The sequence below is a fragment of the Dermacentor andersoni genome, chromosome 4 (assembly GCF_023375885.2).
Source record: "Dermacentor andersoni chromosome 4, qqDerAnde1_hic_scaffold, whole genome shotgun sequence".
Taxonomy (NCBI): Eukaryota; Metazoa; Arthropoda; class Arachnida; order Ixodida; family Ixodidae; genus Dermacentor; species Dermacentor andersoni.
The window spans coordinates 34,705,994-34,725,939 of NC_092817.1; the positions used below are offsets into that span (position 1 = coordinate 34,705,994).

The 19,946-nt window shown below is 45.1% G+C and overlaps 1 protein-coding gene across 1 annotated transcript in view; it reads left to right on the forward strand.

The window, feature by feature from the left end:
* Positions 1-19,946, forward strand: part of LOC126536639 (cell adhesion molecule Dscam1-like) — a 322,345-nt gene that overhangs the window by 255,162 nt on the left and 47,237 nt on the right. The window contains exons 5-9 of the mRNA XM_050183671.2: positions 1,019-1,221; positions 5,332-5,419; positions 9,954-10,214; positions 13,048-13,148; positions 16,478-16,784. Coding sequence (XP_050039628.2) covers positions 1,019-1,221; positions 5,332-5,419; positions 9,954-10,214; positions 13,048-13,148; positions 16,478-16,784 — 960 coding nt within the window. The remainder of the gene's footprint in view (positions 1-1,018; positions 1,222-5,331; positions 5,420-9,953; positions 10,215-13,047; positions 13,149-16,477; positions 16,785-19,946) is intronic.

Consider the following 19,946-nt stretch of genomic DNA (forward strand, 5'->3'; position numbering starts at 1 on the left):
ATGGGTGAGCCGACGATGGCGGCTCAGTCGTGTGTGCGCAAGAGAGAAAAGTGGGGAGGAAGCGCGCCGTCTTCCGTCGCCGCGTTGCATAGGAGGGAGTGGAGGAAGGGATGGGAAGCGGGGGGGGGGGGGGGGGGGCTTATGATTCTATGCCCTGTAAATCTGTGATCGCGCAACATTTTTATTGGCATTGTTTGACGCAATATATAGAGTGATTTTTGCTTAGACACATTGATTTATTGGAGGCTTATACGTATATTTCAAAATCTTGGTGCGAGGTTTTGTGTGTACATACAATCAACTTTGTTTCTAGTTACACTTTTTTGCCCTTTATCAAGCTGTGGTTCGCATTTGTATATTCCATCGTATCTTCGCATTTCTAATGTGTATTTTGCAGAAATGATTTTTATATCTGCTCTCTGTTGCGACTATAATTTTGGTGCCGTTACTCACAATACACGACCAGTGGCAGGAGCTCCTGCACAATATATTGGAACGAAGGACAGTGCCATCGAGACCTTTCTCTGGCCGTTGCACATGCATAAAAATGTAGACAAGGTTTTTGAATGACAAAGTTTCATTGAAATATTTGTCCTCAACTCGTTCATTTCATGGCCTTTACGTTTTTCATATCAGCAGTATGCACTGCTTTGCTGGTTTCAAGCTGATATAGTTTTAAAGCTTGTGTTACATTTTAGTTATTTGTTAAATAAACAAAAAAAACATGCAAGCATTGATATGAGGGATTTCCGGCAGAATTTTCTGGACGTCCGAATATATTGTTTTGAAAAAAAAAATAGATATTGTACTTGTCTTGACAGTGCGTAGCGTTCAAGAATTTGTTTGCAGCATCGTTGACAATGGCAATGCCGTTATTATTCATGCATTTGGTCCCTCGACAGATTCTCTAAGGAGGAAGCCGAGCTGAATCGTTAGTTCCCCCCCCCCCCCCATTCCGTACGAAATTTCTGGCTGCGCCACTGTATAGTCACGAACCACTGGGTCGTGCTTCTCGCAGAATCGTTCGCCATGTCCCCTCGCATCATCGACAGCCGGCGTCAGGTGCGGGCCGACCAGGGCCGCTCGGCGCAAATTCCCTGCGCCGCCCAGGGTAACCCCGTGCCCAGCTACCAGTGGTTCCGCAAGGTGCGGGGACAGGCGCTGCCCGTGATGCAAGGAGGCCGCTTTCTACACCTCGACGGCACACTCGTCATCAACCAGGCACGTGGTACACTCTTGTCACATAATGCAAAGAAGGGTAAGGCGTGCAAGCATGGATACAAGAGAAGTGCACAACATGAACGCCGACTATCAACTGAAGGAAGCACTGAGGTGAAAAAAAAAAGAAAGAAGACACAAAACTCATCTGCGCATGCTCTGGAAAGGTAGCACCACGTGTCAATCGGGTACACGTGCCGGTCTACGTGAGAGGGAACTGTTAAGGCATTTGATCTCTTCCTTATGTAAGGTAATCGAAGGCTGACTCACGCAAGCACTTCCCCTATTATTGATATGCCATGCGTCGACCATAAGACGCGTATCTTCATTCCTGTGCCTGTACAATATCGCGCATTCATCTAATTCAGGCGTCAGTTACAATCTTGACAATCTAAGGAAAGATTAGAAGGCTATGTACTGGTTAACGACGTTTTATGTTTCATTAGCCTCTTATTAATACACCGCCCCGTTTCCCCTGCGTAGAAATGATCACAGCTAAAGGGAACATTATATACCGCACCCAAACGACAGTCAGTAAAATTGTTGTTCTTGATGTGCTTCACTGGACAAATATCTGTTATTTTATTGGCTTTCAGCTGCTGCTTTTTTCTCCGCACGCAGCGCATATCTTACCTAGCTTATTGGGAGCAGTAAAACTAACATTAACACCGTATCTACTTGCAACTTTTTTTTCAGCCTGTGTGATACTAAATGAATGTAAGTAATAGCCACTACTCTTTTCTCGCCATTACTTTTTTCTGTAATCACGTCCGTCCCCCTCGAAATCGACTTCTTTAGGCGTTCAGCCACAGGGAACACTGCTACGCTAGGATAACCTGCTTCTAATAGGCGCCGGACCTGTACTTTAAAACTGGCGCTCATCTTGTGCATGCACGATCTGGTGAGAGAAGACTGAAGGCACGACATGGCAGTTCCATGCTATACTACTTTGGAATGCTTGGATTGAAAGTTTAACAAAGTTGCAAGTAGAAATTGTGTTAATGTCATTTTTACTGCTCCCAATAAGCTAGGTAATATATGCGCTGCCGTGCAGAGAAAGAAGCAGGTGAAAGGCAACAATAGAACAGATATTTGTCCAGTGAAGCACATCAAGAACAACAATTTTTCTGACTGTCGTTTGGGTGCGGTATATAAAGTTCCCTTTAGCTGTGGCCATTTCTACGTAGGGCAAATGGGGCGGTGTATCAATCAGAGGCTAATGGAACATAAAATGTTAACCGGTCGATTGCCTTCTAATCTTTCCTTACATTGCCAAGATTGTAACTGATGCCTGAGTTAGATGAATGCGCGATATTGCACAGGCATGGGAATGAAGATATATGTCTTATGCTCGAGGCATCGCATATCAATAACGGAAGTGCGTGCGTAAGTCAGCCTTCGATTACCTCGCATAAGCAAGAGATCAAATGCCTTAACGGTTACCTCTCGCATACACCGGCACGTGTACCCGATTGACACGTGGTGCTACCTTTCTGGAGCATGCGCACATGAGTTTTGTGTCGTCTTTCTATTTTCTTCGCCTCCTTCAGTTGATAGTCGGCGTTCGTGTTGTCCATTTCTCTTTTCTTGTGTCCGTGTCTGCACGCCTTACCCCTGCTTTGCATTATATATCCGTACCAACTAGCTCAGTTTTCTGTCGTTCTAAAATCTTGTCACTCCTTACGAACAAGAAACCAACGAACCGTCAATATCCGCTATATGCTCTCGGGGCTGCGTTTTTTGTTTTCGTATTCTTTGTTTATATATATATATATATATATATATATATATATATATATATATATATATATATATATATAACCAGGGTGGGCACGTGTGTTTTTATGATCGCACTCCCGACTGATCAGGACCAGTCTTAGCTTCCACTGTAGTGCAATAACAATTTAAGATAAAGTATAGAAATTATTCAAATTTTCTTTCGTAGGCGTCGCGATTATGAGAAGCAATTAACACATATTCCCACATTTTTTTTTTTTTTCGTGGTGACAATATCCGTCTGAAAAGCCAGAGGTGCTTACGCAAATATTCCTATGCTTTAAAAAAAAATATCAGTTTTCCCATACTTTGGGCACTGCATTTTTACGACCACATTGACAGCCCGTGAAGCTGTCACTTGCATTCGTCATCACAAACCGAGCATTTAAACCACGTGACGTTACGTAAATGAAAGCTGGCGTCAGTTAATTGTATCCTTAATTTGAAGAGCTATTCACACTTGACAAGAAAATAAGTGGAGGACAGGTGTTGAGCATAATCACGGCCGCTGGATAAAAAAAAAGAGGTTTCTTTTTTACCCAGCGGCCATGCCATGCTTTAAGTACACTGCTCCAAGCAACTCATGTTTTTTTTTCTGTTTCTTTTTTTGTTTTTGTTTTTGTTTTTGTTTTGCGGTGCGTGGAGCACATACATTAGATAGCGCCTGTACCACCTCCATCTCTCCGCACACAAATTACGGAACACCTCGGCAATCACAACCACTTCGACTACCTCCCCATTTATTGTTCACACCGTGTTAGACTGTGCACTTTATTTCAAAAATATACAAGTGCCGCACTGTCCCTAACCGCTAAACCTTTGTTGCGAACATTTTATCTGGCTCTGCGTGATAAACATCAAGGGGAAAAAAAAGGAGGGGGCTAAGTTAGTTGCGCATATTGGCAGAGTGAAAAGTACAGCTTCCAACCTTATTATTCATGTGACATTTCGAGTCACTTTTTCATACTGCGCGCCCCACTTATTATAGGCGTAGAGGTTGACTCCGCAGGGATCCGGCTGTCGGTAAAGCTTGTAACTCAGTTGGCGAAAGAAGTTTGATCGAAGAAAACTGGGTAAGCTAAGAACAAAAGAAAGTGCTCGAATCACAGCTTCGGAAATTGCGATACAGACACAACGAGAGTTCGCACGCTTACAGTGCAACAAATATTCCGTGCACGTTACGTACGCCATATAAAGCGCGGCACACTTTTTTGACCCGCCGTGGTTGCTCAGTGGCTATGGTGTTGGGCTGCTGAGCACGAGGTCGCGGGATCGAATCCCGGCCACGGCGGCCGCATTTCGATGGGGGCGAAATGCGAAAACACCCGTGTGCTTAAATTTAGGTGCACGTTAAAGAACCCCAGGTGGTCAAAATTTCCGGAGTCCTCATCTACGGCGTGCCTCATAATCAGAAAGTGGTTTTGGCACGTAAAACTCCATAATTTAATTTTTTAACACTCTTTTGACGAAAAACGCGGCTCGCATTTTGAAGGGCCGCAAGTTCCGGAGTATAGCAATGCGCCTGGTGACTAGCCGGCACCGCAGCAGGCACCTCAAGTTTTGTGTCCCGCAAACTGGGGGCTTCCACACTTTTTACAGAGTGAAATTCACTCATTCCGTGCAATCGCGTGTTTTGTTTAGCACTAAAGGGTCTGTACGTTACGAATCCTCTCAGTTCTACGTTCAACGATAACATATATTATGCGTCATGTACATTGCGTCCATGAACACACTTAGAATAGAGCAGTATAGTTATCAGCCACATGTTGAGTAGACCATAAATATGATCGTTTGGCACACAAGGATGGACGGAAAGGAACAAGGGGAGCGCCAATTACTTTCGACTCTTTATTCTACATTGTATAACACGCAATATATACGCGCAGGCAAATGCGCGCCATGCAAAAACAGCTTCAATAGCGCGACACCCTAATCACAGCCGGCCATCAAAGAACCTTCTTTCTTCATGCAAGAGTAAAACTGATGTGTCGCTAGTACAAGACGAACCTCGCTCTTATACATGAAACGCCTCTAACAATTCACGTGCCGCGGTGACCCTGCTTCTTCCAATAATTCGTATCTTGTCCAGTCGTGGCCCACACGAGTGTGAATTGCAGTGCTTAGGCAAATGTGCTCCGTCTTTACCTTTCAGTGACAGTTCATGTTCCCGCGCACGCGCTCATTTACGCATCGCCCATTCTGGCCGACATATATCTTACCGCAGGGTCATGAAGGTAAACAATTAACCCCCAATTTAAAAGCTCACTTTTTCAAGAATGACATGGTTTTCTCTGGAGTGCCGCTTCGTGCGAATAAATTTTACTGTATTCTTTTAAGGTGACCTTAACCGACGCTGGAATTTATACTTGCTTCGTCAATAATACTTCTGGCTCGGACACCACTGACACTGAACTTCAAGTTACCGGTGAGTTCTTTTTTGTCTCTTTGTTCTCTTTGTTAAGTTGTTAAGTAAGTACTCTTACCACGTTACTCCCACGCAGAAGCGTGCGTCCCTTCCTTGTCAATATTGACACAAATTTCATATCTCAGCCAGCCTAGGTGACGACGGTACTGTGCCTGTGTGCTATACTGCTACCAAGCACACGCGTCATGTCATGGATATATATGGTTCTCTTTTTTAACGGCACCAAATTTTCGAAAATTGCCTGTGGCAGATAGCACAATTCTAACGCATGAGCTAAATAACTAGATGAGGCGTCCATTACTTCTACGAGAAATCGAAATGCTTAGCTGAACAATTAGCATAAATAAACGAACGCATTTCTTTCAGTAGTTACTTTACGGCACATAATTAAATCTACGAATTGTAGCTAGTGGTTTTGCAGGGCATATTCACTAGGAATCAATTTTGAGGATAGCTCCAATTTCGACACATGCGCCGTTAAGCATGCTGTAAAAATGCATTGTTCTTCCACTTTTTATGAAACCGCTGCCTTATGTACTCACGCATAAAAGTGACTGGAACGGCAATGTATTTCGTCAGACATTCTGAAAATTAACATATCGAATCTAGTGCTGTCTTGAGAATTCGTTTCAGGTGGATAGGCCTTGCGAATTCACCTGCTGAAATTCGTAAATTGAAGTATGTGTCTACGAGTCTCAAGTTAGAATGGAACGCCCGAATCTGGAAGTTGTCTTCTAATTACCATGGGTTCCTAATTAGGCGAACAATTCGAGTTTTCAATAATTTTTATAACGTCCATCAGGTCTACTTTTAGAATAACTCGACAAAATGCTTCCTTGACTGGAAGGCGCGGATGCCGTATATAAAACAATGTATAAACAATACCTAACGAGCTTATGCTTCATTGTTGATAGGAAATTGACATGCCGAATACTTGTTGGAAACTCGGGAATATTCCGAGGTCATGACTACAAAGGGGGCCCCCTGTTAACTGAAACAAAAACTACAAAGAAATTAGTTAGCGTTCCAACTGGTAAATAAAGCTGAACGACACTTAGACAATGGCGAAAAAAGTACACAGCCACACAAATTAGCGTAAAGTAAGCAATATAAACATTTTTGAATGCCTCAACTAATACACGTTGTGCTCTCAAGTCTGCAAGTGTTTTTCATTCCAGCTCAACATTGCCAGCCATGTTCTACTGAACGTAAATGTATTTCTTACTCGTCAGTTGAACTGTAGTGCCGAAGGGACTCTTCCAAAATTGTGCCGTGCTAGTTGGAAAAAAATGCAATCCAAAAGTGGGTGTTTCTGATGGAAGAGAGAGGATTCTCCAGCACTTCCTTTCCAGTGTCGTGTTCTTAGTTCACTTTTACAAGGAACACGCGTTTTTCTTTAAAATGCAAGCGGAAAGCTTTCTTGGCGACTGCGATAGTCGATCACTGCATATATGAAGTGCATACGTAGTCACTAAAGTTTTGAAACAGTCCACTAAACCATATCACACGCGGTGAACTAAGCGCGCGTGCCTTTTCTAACTCTCCTGTTCAGGCACTGCTTCGGTTCTATTGTCTTCAAGCTGCACCGCTGGAAGCACACGTATAGGGCACGCAGATTGAAGCGTGTCGTTCGCTAGATTAGGACGAGCAAACTCGCGAAGCACAGACCAGACGAGTCCCGACGCGTAAATAAAAGAAAGCCACAAGCTCGTACCATGAAGCGGAAAGCCCTATTAAGCCTCCTTCCAAGCGTCAACTTTCAATAAACCTTCCCACTCTTTTGACTAAGAAAAAAAAAACCAGGAAAGCGGCAACCAGAAAGAAAAAGCAGTTTCTCAGAGAAGAAAACAATCGCGTGCTTGAAGTTTCTGCCACGGTGTACTGTTTTCGACAAGACCGAGGACGTTTGCAAAATGTTTTCTCGTCAAGTATAGGGTACAAATAAGCAAGAAAGCAGGCAACTCTGTGATACTCCTTTTTTTTTCCATCTCTTTTTGGTTGTGTTCTATGCAGATGCTTAGGCGCGCATGAAGAGTAAAACAATCCAAAGCCTCCATTGTTCTGCTGGGACGCACATAGCCGACAACGTTGACGGTGAAGAGAAGAAAGAGGGAAAAAAGCTTATCGGACACTCATTTGCAAGGCAGATGGTGTCGTGACACTGTGCTGTCTTTATTATTATATGTACTCGGCGGGCCCGAAGAGCATCTGACCAAGCCGTGGTTTCCTTGTGTGTATTTCGGCTCGTCGCCGCACCGCTGCGTTGCTTTTTGTTTCCCTCGGGAAGTGGCAACATCGCGAAGCAGTTGACGCTGACGTGGGCCGTGCGTTTAGGCAATGTTCACGCGACTGTGCCAGCTCTCTGAAGCGTGAAACGCACTTTGACACAAAGAGCGGGAAGCCCGTCGGGTGCCTCGACGAGCTTCTGAGTACAAGGTGCACGCTGCGGCAGATCTCAGCTTGTTTGAACGATGCCGTCTCTAACTGCATAATATTGCAGAAAAACGTTGCGGAGGTAGCCGGAACGCAAAAGTTGCAGGATTTCGCTGGAAGAAACACTGACATTTCTGGACGTAGATGAACATGTTGGAAAGTATTTTGTCGTCCGCTTCTTCGCGAACTATAGTTGAATTATTGCTAACCCATAATGTGCGCTGAAAAGAAAACAGACACTTAAGCGTAAGTGAAGTTGACGCAGTGACAGGCGACTTAACTAGAGCTAACCTTCTAGTCAAGTGCATTGTTTTTAAGTGCACACGCTTTGGAAAAGCAGCTACACGTCGCTTACAGACTATAAGACAATAGAAGATACGCAAGATCTAAAAGTGCGTTTCACGGCATACTTCGTTTGAAATAATCAATATGTCGCACGTCGGGCTAGGGTAGTAATTAAAGTGGCAACGTGCGGGTTGGTGCTGTAATTTTCGCCCACCCTCCTTTCATCCTACCCTACAAAAACGCGTACGTGTCGCGGCTTTAACAATGCTACGACAGCCTATGGGTAAAGCTTTAGTTGGCTTATCTCTTAGCTTTTCCTTCACTTTTTCTGTATTCAGGCCATGTCTGTAACAGAAAATGAAATAAAGTGAAATAAAGCGCGGCTATGTCAGTTAGGGCACGTTAGGTGGGTAGGACAGCCTGCTTACGTAATTTCGCATATCGTCCGTTACAACCAGTAGAAGTAGTTTTGTGGGTAAAACTGATAAAACCGATAAAACCAGAAAAACCACTCAATCACTAGGCCCGACGCTGCATGAGACTGCTGACGCCTGAATGATCAATGAATTTGTTGTTAACTTAATATTCAACACTTCAGTTCCTGGTACTCCTCCGTCGTTTAGTAGTTGCACACCGCGTCCTGTACATAGACCTCGCCGTTTTAGTTGTCTGGTTGTTTGACTGTTTCTGTATTTACTCTGGATTCACTAGCCGTGAGCTGACTGGTTTGCCGGGCTCCGCACAAAAGCTTAGAGGGTCATTTTGAGCTAACAAGCCCAGTGTATACAGTGCGATCTCACGATCGTGTCTGCAAAGTATTACAACGCTACTCGCTGCAAAAAGAACAAAATTCCAAACCAAATGCGCCCGTCTCCTCGCGGCCGCCGCGCTCCCAGCCGGGGGGTCGACGTCAATCGCACAAGCGCGCCTACGTAGATTGAGTGCTGTAGCGCCGCTGACAGTGACACATGACTTCGAGAATTATTCAAGGCAAGATCAGTTATTTGTTTGATCTGTTGCTTCAGTAGACGATTTAAAGTTTAGATAAATAATGAAATCTACCAAGCGACTGTCTGCAAGTATTTGTTTTACTCCGTGCCGTAGCAAGAGCGACGTACTTCCGTTTCGCCTACTTGTTCTCACGGCGTGCAGCCGTACACGCCGAAAACGAAACTATCTACCATTTTCTACTTGGTTCCAATTAGCGACCGTACTTTTTGTTCCGCTTACGTCTGTCTCAGCGCTCGTGACTGTGGCATTGACTTACACCGCTAATCAGGTATTCTCGTGCAGAGCGCGCAAAATCGTGCGCTGCGCGAATCGAGACAAACGCAACAGCTCGCGCGCTAGACCGTCACCGGAAGTGAGCCACTCAGCAAAAGCGCGAGAGAGAAAAAAAAAAAGGAAGGCAAGGCTCGCGACGCATCCGTCACGCGATCCTGCGGCTACTGGAGATCGCAGGGAAGGAATTACACTTGTGGAGGCTAGATGGGGGCAAGTGGAGAGAGTGGCCACGTTGGCGCTGACGCTCGCTTCCTGAAATCATAGGTATGCAGCACTTAAAATATTTCTATATTTGCTGCTAATGAACTAATCTGAAAAATTATTGTGGTAGAACGCTCCTTAGAGGGCACGTAACGACTTCCAGCGTAGGACCAAAATGTGCTACATGGCCTGGTATTTAATGCTTAAGCAGGCTGACTTAAGCGTTCTGTATTACTACTAACGTAAAATAAATAAACTTTTTCTTCTAATATATTTCACATCCTCACTTTCATTCTTCTCACCGGTTCGTGGCTCCGCCCGATGACATCAGCGCCGCTCTCGGTGACGGTGCTGCCGCGCAGCCAGAAGGTGGACGTCGGCAAGTCGGCCACCTTCAACTGCTCGGTGAGCGGGTTCCCCGTGAACGGCGTCGAGTGGTACCGCAACCAGCGTCCGCTGCTTCGCGGAGTGAGCCACGCACCGTACAGCGTCACCGTGGTACCCGTACGCCGCGAGGACCGCGGCGTGTACCAGTGCTACGCGTTCAACGACCAGTCCTCGGCCCAGGGCGCCGCGGAGCTCACGCTTGCCGGTGAGTTTCCGGCGGCAAGTTCCGCTAGGCCGACGATGTCTCTTATTGGCGGGTCACTAAACGGAAAAGATAAGTTGAGCTGTATTGATAACTTACCCCTTTACAATACCGAGTAAGTTATCAATACAGCTCAATTTATCTTTTCCGTTTAGTGCCCGCCAATAAGAGACATCGTCGACTTAACCTTTTACAATACCGAGTCTTAAGGACGACGGGCTTGTGCGACCATCCGTGACTATTAATGCAATTTCTGTAAGACCACAAAGGTCAGCGAACTCACCGCAATATCCTTCTTTCCTTCCCTCCTCTCTCTCCCTGTTATCTTTGTTTCCCCCTTTCCCATTCCCGCGGTGTAGGGTAGCCAACCGGACGTTATTCTGGTTAACCTCCCTGCCTTCTACTTATCTCTTTCCCTCCTTCCTCCTACAATACCGAGAAAGCCACTCTTACTCTGTGAAGAGGCTTGGTAAACCAGATACGGTGCAAAAACGGAAGACGCGTGGCGACGCCGCCGGGAAGTTTCTGCACCAGGTCGCCGTGACGTCACGGGTATTGATGGCGCCTACTCGGGCCTGGTTAACTTGTTATCGATGAAGATTGACAACAATGTATTCTCTAAGAGAGCCAAAGACCAGAATTTAGCGAGTTTTAAGAGCCCTTTACGGAGCCACAAAGGCCCGAATACGAAAAGATAATATGGAATCCGTGACGCCATACTGGTTTACCGGCACTGAGGTTTCGGCGCGAAATTCAGGAAACGGATTATTGGCCTTCATTCTTCTCCAGTAATAATCAACCTCCTATCGGGAAATGAGACAGTTTTTTCAAGTATGCTTTCGGGGCAGTCTGAACTAATTAGGTATTACTCATTGAAGTCCCTTTAAAGTGCAAATTGCAGACCTTGCGCGGGCCACTGTAGGTGCGCTTTCATAGAGACGAAATGATTTGCTGTACTGCTAGAATGGGCTCAATTTAGCTCGAAGCTTTGCATTGCTTCTTGTCATTTATTTTTTTACATTTCTTGGGTAGATCGGCTTAACTGGCGAGATCTAGCAACCTCAATCTTCACTATCATATTTCTTGCCCTTACAGGCCAAGATCACGTCCTTTTCTCACCCTTACTTTTCTTTAATCGCCCTCCTCCTCGTCATAGGACTTTCTGCCCCGATTACTTCCCCAACACAGGACATCATGTAGACTGTTATGCTCCAGGCGACAGAATTATTTTATTTTTAATATTTAACAGGTGGTGTCCAAATGCACGACTCATAGGGCACGTGGAACCTTGTATATCTTAAATGCGGATCGTAAAGGCTGTGCTTCTGCTGGCTTAATGCGGCGGAAGCGTTATTGGGAGGCAGTCATAGACGTCGAGTTTTGGACACTACCTGTTCTCTCTGTCTCTGTACGTGTCATGTGGTAGCTATTCAGGTATACATATTCTGTGAACTCTTTGCGAATGCGTTCCAACTGTTTCAAGTTATTTTTTAAATTTTCTCATGTTCCCAGAGGAAGCATGATTTTGCCATTTTTGCTTTACAATAGATGAAAAGAATGGTCACGTACGATGCCGACTTCCAGTACAAACACATTGATTTTTTAAGTGCTCTAAAAGTGTTCTCGTGAGCGTGAACGCAGCTCTCGAGGACAGTCCGATTTCAATCAAGTTTATTGACTTATATAGACATATAAAAAGTGCAACGTATGTCCTGGCACGGTAGTGAAACAATCAAGCCATTCGAGCACTTATTCAGCAGTCGGCACAGCAAAAAGTTCCATAAACGGTGCTGTCTATTGAGGCTTTTCATTATTTTCATTTTCACACTGCACTTCATAAATCCCATTAACTGAAGTTTCTTGTTACTTTTTCTAAAGCAGTCCATTCATTCTCTATTTCTTTCATTTTTTTTTCGAAAACATCAGCAATGCCTGACTCAATCTACGCGAACAGTGCTAAGTGAACAGCTGTACGCACCCTGAAGTTGCCGAAAAGCAGTTGGCTACTGATTTTCCTTTTGATGCTGCACCCTTCGTTTCTTGTCGCATATTCTCTAAGCTGCCGCTTAACACTAGTAGTTGAGGTTACCACTATACACTACACTCAGCAAACTTTTTTCACACAATAGACTAAACCAGTTTTGTAGGCCTACTGTGCGATTCGTATAGCTAAATTTCTCAACACTCGCGTTCATCTGTATTTCCAACTTTAGTTTCTCACACCCCACCTATGGGCCGACGACGCCTCGTGTGATGACTGTGGTAACGAGGAGACTCTTCAACACCTTCTCCGTGGCTGTCCTCGCTATAATATACAGAGGCGATCGCTTGTAATCGCGATAGCGCCCTTTGACCGAAGGCCTCTAACAGAGGAACTTATTTTAAAATGCCACCATCACAAGCCATCGCAGCAGAGGGCGACGAAGGCACTGTTGCAGTTTTTAAAGGCAACAGAATTGGACACGCGGCTGTGGCCTGAACAGATGTTTATATTGCTGCAAGTGCTACTGTGCTGTGCGGTGACAGTATGCGGCGACAGTGACCGACTGTGATTGTATGTATATGCTCCTTTCTTTCTTTATCTCTACATTGTTATCACTTTACCTCCCCCTCCCCTCTCTCCCCAGCTTAGGGTAGCAAACCGGATCTACCTGTCTGGTTAACTTCCCTGCCTTTCCCCTTTCCTCTGTCTCTCTCTCACACCCCACCCGCTTCCCTCGGCTGCTACGCTCTCTCTTCTCGCGAAACTTCGATCGATGCATTTTATTTTTGTTTTCATGCTTACGTTTCGCGACCGACTGGCACGCACGCACACCCGACTTGCGGTCTCCTGCAGATGACCCACCCATCCTGCGCGAGACCTTCTCGGAACGCACCCTGTCGCCGGGCCCATCCATATCCCTCAAGTGCATCGCGGCCGGACGACCACTTCCCCAGGTCAGATTGACAGCGTTCTCGTTCAGCCTCTGTGACGCCACCGTCACCGTACGTCGGCGTATATCGATCGACCAGTTCTGCTTGTCATTCGTGCTCCTCTTGACTGTGTAAGCGCACATGAACCTGTCGTTCGAAGCAGCCGCGCCGGTCGGCCGGCCGTGAATGGAAAAGAAACAGACTCCGTCTCGATGGCCTGCCTGGAGTTTTTCCCCTGGTAATTTCCCGAAGGAAAACCATCTAGTTCTCGCTTAACGTCGCTAGAGTCAATATTTGCTTGGAACTGTAATGTTTGTAGCCTGCAGACGGCTGCTCGAGAGCGTTTTCTTGTCGGCCGATCCTTCAGCGGGACCAGGGAGTTCGCCGGGGCCAAACTTACCGCCGCTGCCAACGCTACAGACGTGCTTAAGCGACTTTATTTTTGTGTTTTGATCCTTTCAGAGCATAGTCTGTAACCATGAAAAAAGGTTCCAAAATTAACTTAAGTTGCTTTACGCGCCAAAACCACGATCTGATTATGAGGCATGCCGTAGTGGGGGACTCAGGAATAATTTTTACCACCTGAGGTTCCTTAACGTGAACCTAAATCGAAGTACACGAAAGTTTTCGCATTTCGCCCCTATGGAAATGCGGCCGCCGTGGCCGGTATTGTGTCCCGCGACCTCGCGCTTAGCGGCTTAACAGTAAGCAACCACGGCGGGCAACAAAAAGTTTCGTCCCATTTGTTAACTGGTTCGTGACTTACCAAGCTAACCTTACTGGCACGTGCAGCATGTAATGTAATGGGGCTTCATGTGTCATTGGCGAACTAGTTCCCGATTTCAAAATGCTTCAAACTTTTGGTCCTCTACAAAGAGGTCCGCGAAAGAGTGGTCACGCATTTGGTATCGACGTCTATGACAATGACCGGGCCTCTAAGTGGGCAGGCAATTGGCACATGTTCATTACCGACTGGACTTTGTGTTAGTCGGCACACCGCGAGAAAAGGACAAAGGACGGCTTCACATTGAGATTGTAGTCTTTACCTTTCGCACCTTGCTTAAGGGCGGCCCATTATAAATGTTCTGTTCATGGTGCCTGTTCTGTTATACATCTAAAGCAAAATAAAAAGAATACATACACGTAAAAGCGGGAAGGTAAGCTAGTAATTACTAGAGCATCCAAATATATTGACAGCGCTAATTCCAAAGACCGCAACACATGGAGGTGGAAAAAAAACGAAATGGACAGGGCAGGCTTCTTGTAGCGATTTAGCCATGATTGAACGAACAAACTCGAGGCGTCTACGAATTACGGCCGTTTACGTATATATATGTACACGGGTTAAAAGGCTTCCGATGGTCCCTAAATGTCTGCGAGTCTTTCGCTACCAAATGTTCTAGACAGTGATTTCCAAATTACTGCTTTAGATCATCTTGCCTCATTTTCGTTCGCTAGATTTCACAAATAGAGGTTTTACGACCTGTTCTACAAATGAGCTTACAGTATGTGATTAAGGTACTGCTTAACTAATGCGACATTTTCGGTACACAATGTTTCGCTTGAAACATATTTTGGAGATGTTTCACATTTCGCGTTTCCATAATTGGCTAATGATCTTTCTCGTTGCCCCGAGTGGCCATGTAGACTATCGACGGCGCAAAGTAATTAACAGCGTCTGCACTTCCCAACCCGTAATTCGAGTGATGATGTTATCTGCAAGGCTTTTTTAATGACTCTCTATTTGGAAATCCTGTGCGACGAGTTCAAATAGCAAAGAGAACAGATGCCAGAGACTACAAAACATGATAAGGAGAAAATGTTTTCTTTTTTGTATTGTTAATCTTAGCTATTTGTCATTTGATAATCACTTACTACCGGAACGTTCTTCTTTACAAAACAGAAAAAAAGATTAGTTTTTGTTTGCATGCTAGTTAAACAGCCGATTGTCGGGTTATAAAGTTACACTGAGTCGTAATGGTCACCGTGAAGTAGGGTCATGTGAATAATAACGTTTGCAACCAAATCAAAAACGAATCGAATATCGAATAGTTTTGGAATATTGTAGAGCCATTTTCACAATTAATATATAATACTGTTCACATCCTATTTTTCATAATGTTAGCAAGTATCTGCGGAAAAATCGCAAGTTATTAACTTTTCGCTATTAAATACCAGGCACGGAGCAGTGGGAACAATAATCAGTTCGTTCGCGTACACAAGTCCCTTCGGAGAATACAAGTGTTCACTGTATAGCCGATGAAGTCTGGGTCCCTGAGCGACTCTAACTCCAATTTTATATTAGACTACGCACAGCTGACGCTTTCGAATATTCGAAAGCTATTCGAAAAATATTCGTATTTACTAATAGTGACTATTCGGTACGAAGACCGAATCAAATAGTGCACTATTCGGTTTTCGAGAGTTTTGCATATTCCAACACCCCTACCACGCAGTCACCTGCAGTTCACGAGGATATCCTCGGCAGCTAAACCCATCTTTTTAACAGAATGCTCTTTGCGTATTTGTTGTGGTTGCTGTAACTGTACTGCCGAAGAGCTTTCCGAATACGTATACGCGGCAAGAGAAGATCGCAGATTTTTGTGCCGTTGAAAAGGAGATGACTTCTGGGGAGCTTGTGGCTGCATTGTCTAGCCGCTGAATCGGCCCGCTAGGCTTCACAGCTTACCACAAACCTACATATATGCAAACGAGAAGCTACTTTGGCAGTGTGTTTAGGCGTAGTACGGAAGCCAGACTCAAATGCTATCAACTTGGCCACAGTACAGAAAACTGCAATTCCATGGGTTAAAGGCTCGCGTATACGGTAGTGCACGAGAGAAAAGAAAGATGGCAGAAGTGCGGTTGACCCTTTCTGTTTCTGTTCTTCCGAAAAGAACAGGGTTCTAATGTTGTAATCACGCGTTTGTTATCTGTCGATTGGCAGCAAAAGCAGGATAGATTTTCCTTATCAGTCGCTGAATCTAGAGGTATTTCGTTTTTATAGACCAAGGAGGTATAAGAATTTTTTTTTAACATCCTTGCTCCGGGTAGATGGTAAAAAATGCCAGCCAGGGTTGCCTTGGTGCGATGGCACAAAGCGCATGCAGTGCACGCTTCTTACAGACGTGTCAGCGCGAGCGACAAACAAATCCACCAGGGTAGTTCTTCACTTTCATTTTCTGGTAAACACAACCACCTTCCGGCACCACGGTCGTATGAGGGTAGACCTAAAGAAACATAAAGAAGAAGAAGAAAGGGTGCACGAAAACGTTATGTGCAATTCTCAGTTCACTAACATTCGTGACGTATCTCCTCACGATCGCATGACGTCGCACGACGCGCGCATGCAGGTGACGTGGTCCCTGGACGGGCTGCCGGTTCCCGAAAATGTGCGCTTCCGCATGGGCGACTACGTGACGAGCGAGGGCCACGTGGTGAGCTTCGTGAACATCTCGGGCGTGCGGGCCGAAGACGGTGGCCTCTACCGCTGCAGCGCGGGAAACGACGTGGGCGTCTCTGAGCACTCGGCTCGCCTCAACGTGCACGGACCCCCGTTCGTGCGTCGCATGGGTAACATGTCCGTGGTCGCCGGGGAGACGATGCGGCTAACCTGCCCCGTCGGAGGGTACCCCATCGACGCCATCACCTGGGACAGAGGTAAACACCGTTTAATCGTGTATTTCTTTCTCTCTGCATGCGTTAGAGAAATTGAAGAATTTTAGGTTATCTGTACAATTTTAGCTTATGCTTCAAAATACCGGGATACCGGAAACGTGGATGTGGGTAACAACACTTGTACTGACTTCTTCTGACACTTTGTTTATTCACAGCATGTTAGCGGCGTTTTTGTTTACGTGTGGGTGTTCTCGTCAAGGGAAAGTTGCAAAAGGAATTCGTGTTGAAGATTGTGTCGCTGCTGACGCTTAACACAAGCAGCCAAGTAGAATACGATTCCTTACGGCAATGATAGCTTTTTTGTTTTCTCTGGTTAAACTTTGTGCCACAAGAGGGCACCACCAACGTGGAAGCTGATATCTAAATCTAAGGAAACCCGGTATACCGTAAAGGTTAGTACTTATTTTGCCCGTATGCCTATTGCAGTTTACGGAATACCGTATCGCTGAGGGCGTGAACGACAGTAGCAGCGTTGGCAGCGGCATCTTCTGGTGGTTCGTTCGTTGACAGAGTGTCAGAAAGTTATTTTTTTACGTGAAATAATGTGTTTTCGTAAAAAAAATATTAAAAGGCCATTACACATTACAATTGTGGTGTTGCCGACGCCTTTAGACCAGCAACTCAGTAGCACATATTACACCATTGCAATAAATAGCAGAGTCAACTTCAGTTGACAGCTACATAATGGGAAGACGTCACTACGTAGTGTTGTTCATTGTTGTCATACCCATTGACCCAAGTAGGCTTCACAGGGGTACATTGAAGAGCTGCACATACTCAGTTGCACATATCCAGCAGCCCCTAGGGTGTATTCCCCATGGGCGACTGGGCATGTGCCATGTGCCATGTATATGTCCCTCTTCCATGATCCATCCCAAAAGCACACATCTAGTATCCCCAGTATAGACGGCACTGTCTTCGAGATTGGCCTATGAAAACGGCCATATGCTTGCTAAAAAACTGGATTGATTAAGAAAAGAATGATTAGGAATAATAGTGTTTCACGCTTTCATTGAACCCAATGTCGCCAGATGGTACCCCCATTGATGTTGGTCACGTCTACGCATCCGCTATTCCGGTGTTCGATAAATGGTAAATATTTTTTTTTCTTTTACAAGAACAGCGTGAAACGTTAAAGAAATGCTGATGACGCTTCTTAGTTGATCAAACAACAATAAAATGTCGCTACCAGCTCTATTGCTCACATCCAAGTCTCCGGTATTTATGTATTCCGTAAACTTCAATAAGTTAATGTCCAAAACATGGTTGCCGTGACGTGTTCTGGTTCCAGCAATTACTTCCCGTTTTCGCAGTAATCAAAAAGATTTCCTTTGAGACCGGTGTTCAATACTCTGAAGGAACTTTTGCTTCGGGGGTGTGATTTGTACAACAGGTATACACATATATGGACAGGCTAACGCTCTTTATCCGGGCGTGTTATTCTGACCATTTTTTCCCCACCTAATTCCCCCATGTTCCCCCTTTGGGCAAGTCAAAGATGATAGGGCTATTATTTAGGCTAATGAAAGAAGCCGACGTCATAGAAATGGTCGATATTGCGGCCACAATAGCACCCCTGAAGCACTTTCTGGTGTCACTGGTTGTCTATAAAACACTGAGGGTAGGTGGCTGTGGTCCGTGCTCTCAACCATCTGTATTGTTCCGAATTATTTCAGCTGCACAATGTTTGCCTGAGAAAGTTCCTTAGTGCGACCTAGCCGTGGTTCATCATTGCACACTCTGCAGGCGACCACAAAACTTTTAAAACGCTGCTTAAGTAGTGGAAATCAGTATAATCAAGACAACTGTTGAAAAGGCGCATGGTAGACATTTCACGAGCCATCGTCTAGGACTCGCGAACATCGAGAAACGCTGTTTGACGAAGACGACTTTTTCTGAAGCTATAATCATTGAAGAAGTGACTTAAATTCACATTAGGTGAACAGTAACTTGAGTTGTATTCGTAAATCACCCTTTTACAATGCCAAGAAAGTGTTCTTTTTGTGAAGAAGTGACTCGGTAAGCTGCGAAAGACAAAAAAAGCAAAAGACGGGTGGCGAGGTCGCCTTGTCGTTCCTGCACCGGCTCCACGTGACGTCGTGGATATTGACGGAATTTGGTCGGGCCAAATCCATTTTTTTATGTAAAGCTGGACTGCATTATAATCGAAATAAAGCTGAAAGACATAACCAGCCAAGTTCCAAGATAATTCACTGAACCATTACAATCCAAGATACCTTGAAAAATAGATACCTTGAAATCCGCGATGTCATCCTGACGAGCCGACACTGGGACTTCTGCAGAAATTTCAAGAAATCGTACTTCGAGCTTCGTTTCATCTTCTAGTGATTAACCTGTTACCGCGCAATTAATGAAAATACAATTTTTGAAATATTGCTTTATTAGTCTAAACTGATCTAGTGTTTGTATTTAGTATCCTTCTAATCTTGTTAATATTACGCTAGCAGACCCTGCTTAGCAATAAAATTACCATTGCCCTCCAAGAAACAGCAAACATTCGCTTCAGTTGATCGCTATACGCTAGTTGAACAGCCCGATAGCATGTTTATTTAATATGTGGGCCCGTATTCACGCAAGAATCCTTATGATAGAGCTGTTAGGAATAACTGGTGGCGGCCACTCGTAATGTTGGATCTTTTACTAGAAGAGGTGGGTGCTCAATGTCAAACCACCCTTACGTCCAAAAAGCTTTGTGAACTTGCCTTCCTGTTGTTTGATAAAAGTCACCGAGCGCCTAGGAGCGTGCCAGGGCCAGCTTCGTACTCCTTGCGGACAGGACAACCAAAGCCATCCTCGTCGGCTCTAAGCTTAGCTCGATGGAGGTTTGCAGGAGTGGTCGTGCTTTCTTTTTGCTTACATTGCCGCTATTATTTCCCGTTTCTTAAGATCTCTTTCTATGCCTTCAGGCGAAACTTGTTCGGGCTTTGCAAGCGCAAACAAGGGCTGCGTTAAATGCATCAACGTTGTGTCGTCCTCTACCTTTCTCCCTTTCTCGACTTCCTTTCATGCTCAACTGCTGCTGCAGGCAACTCCAGCTTTCCCAGGCAATATCGTGCGAGGCTAATGGCCTGGCTGCTTTTCACGCTAGCTACTTCCTTTATTGTTGCTATTTGTTATTGTTAT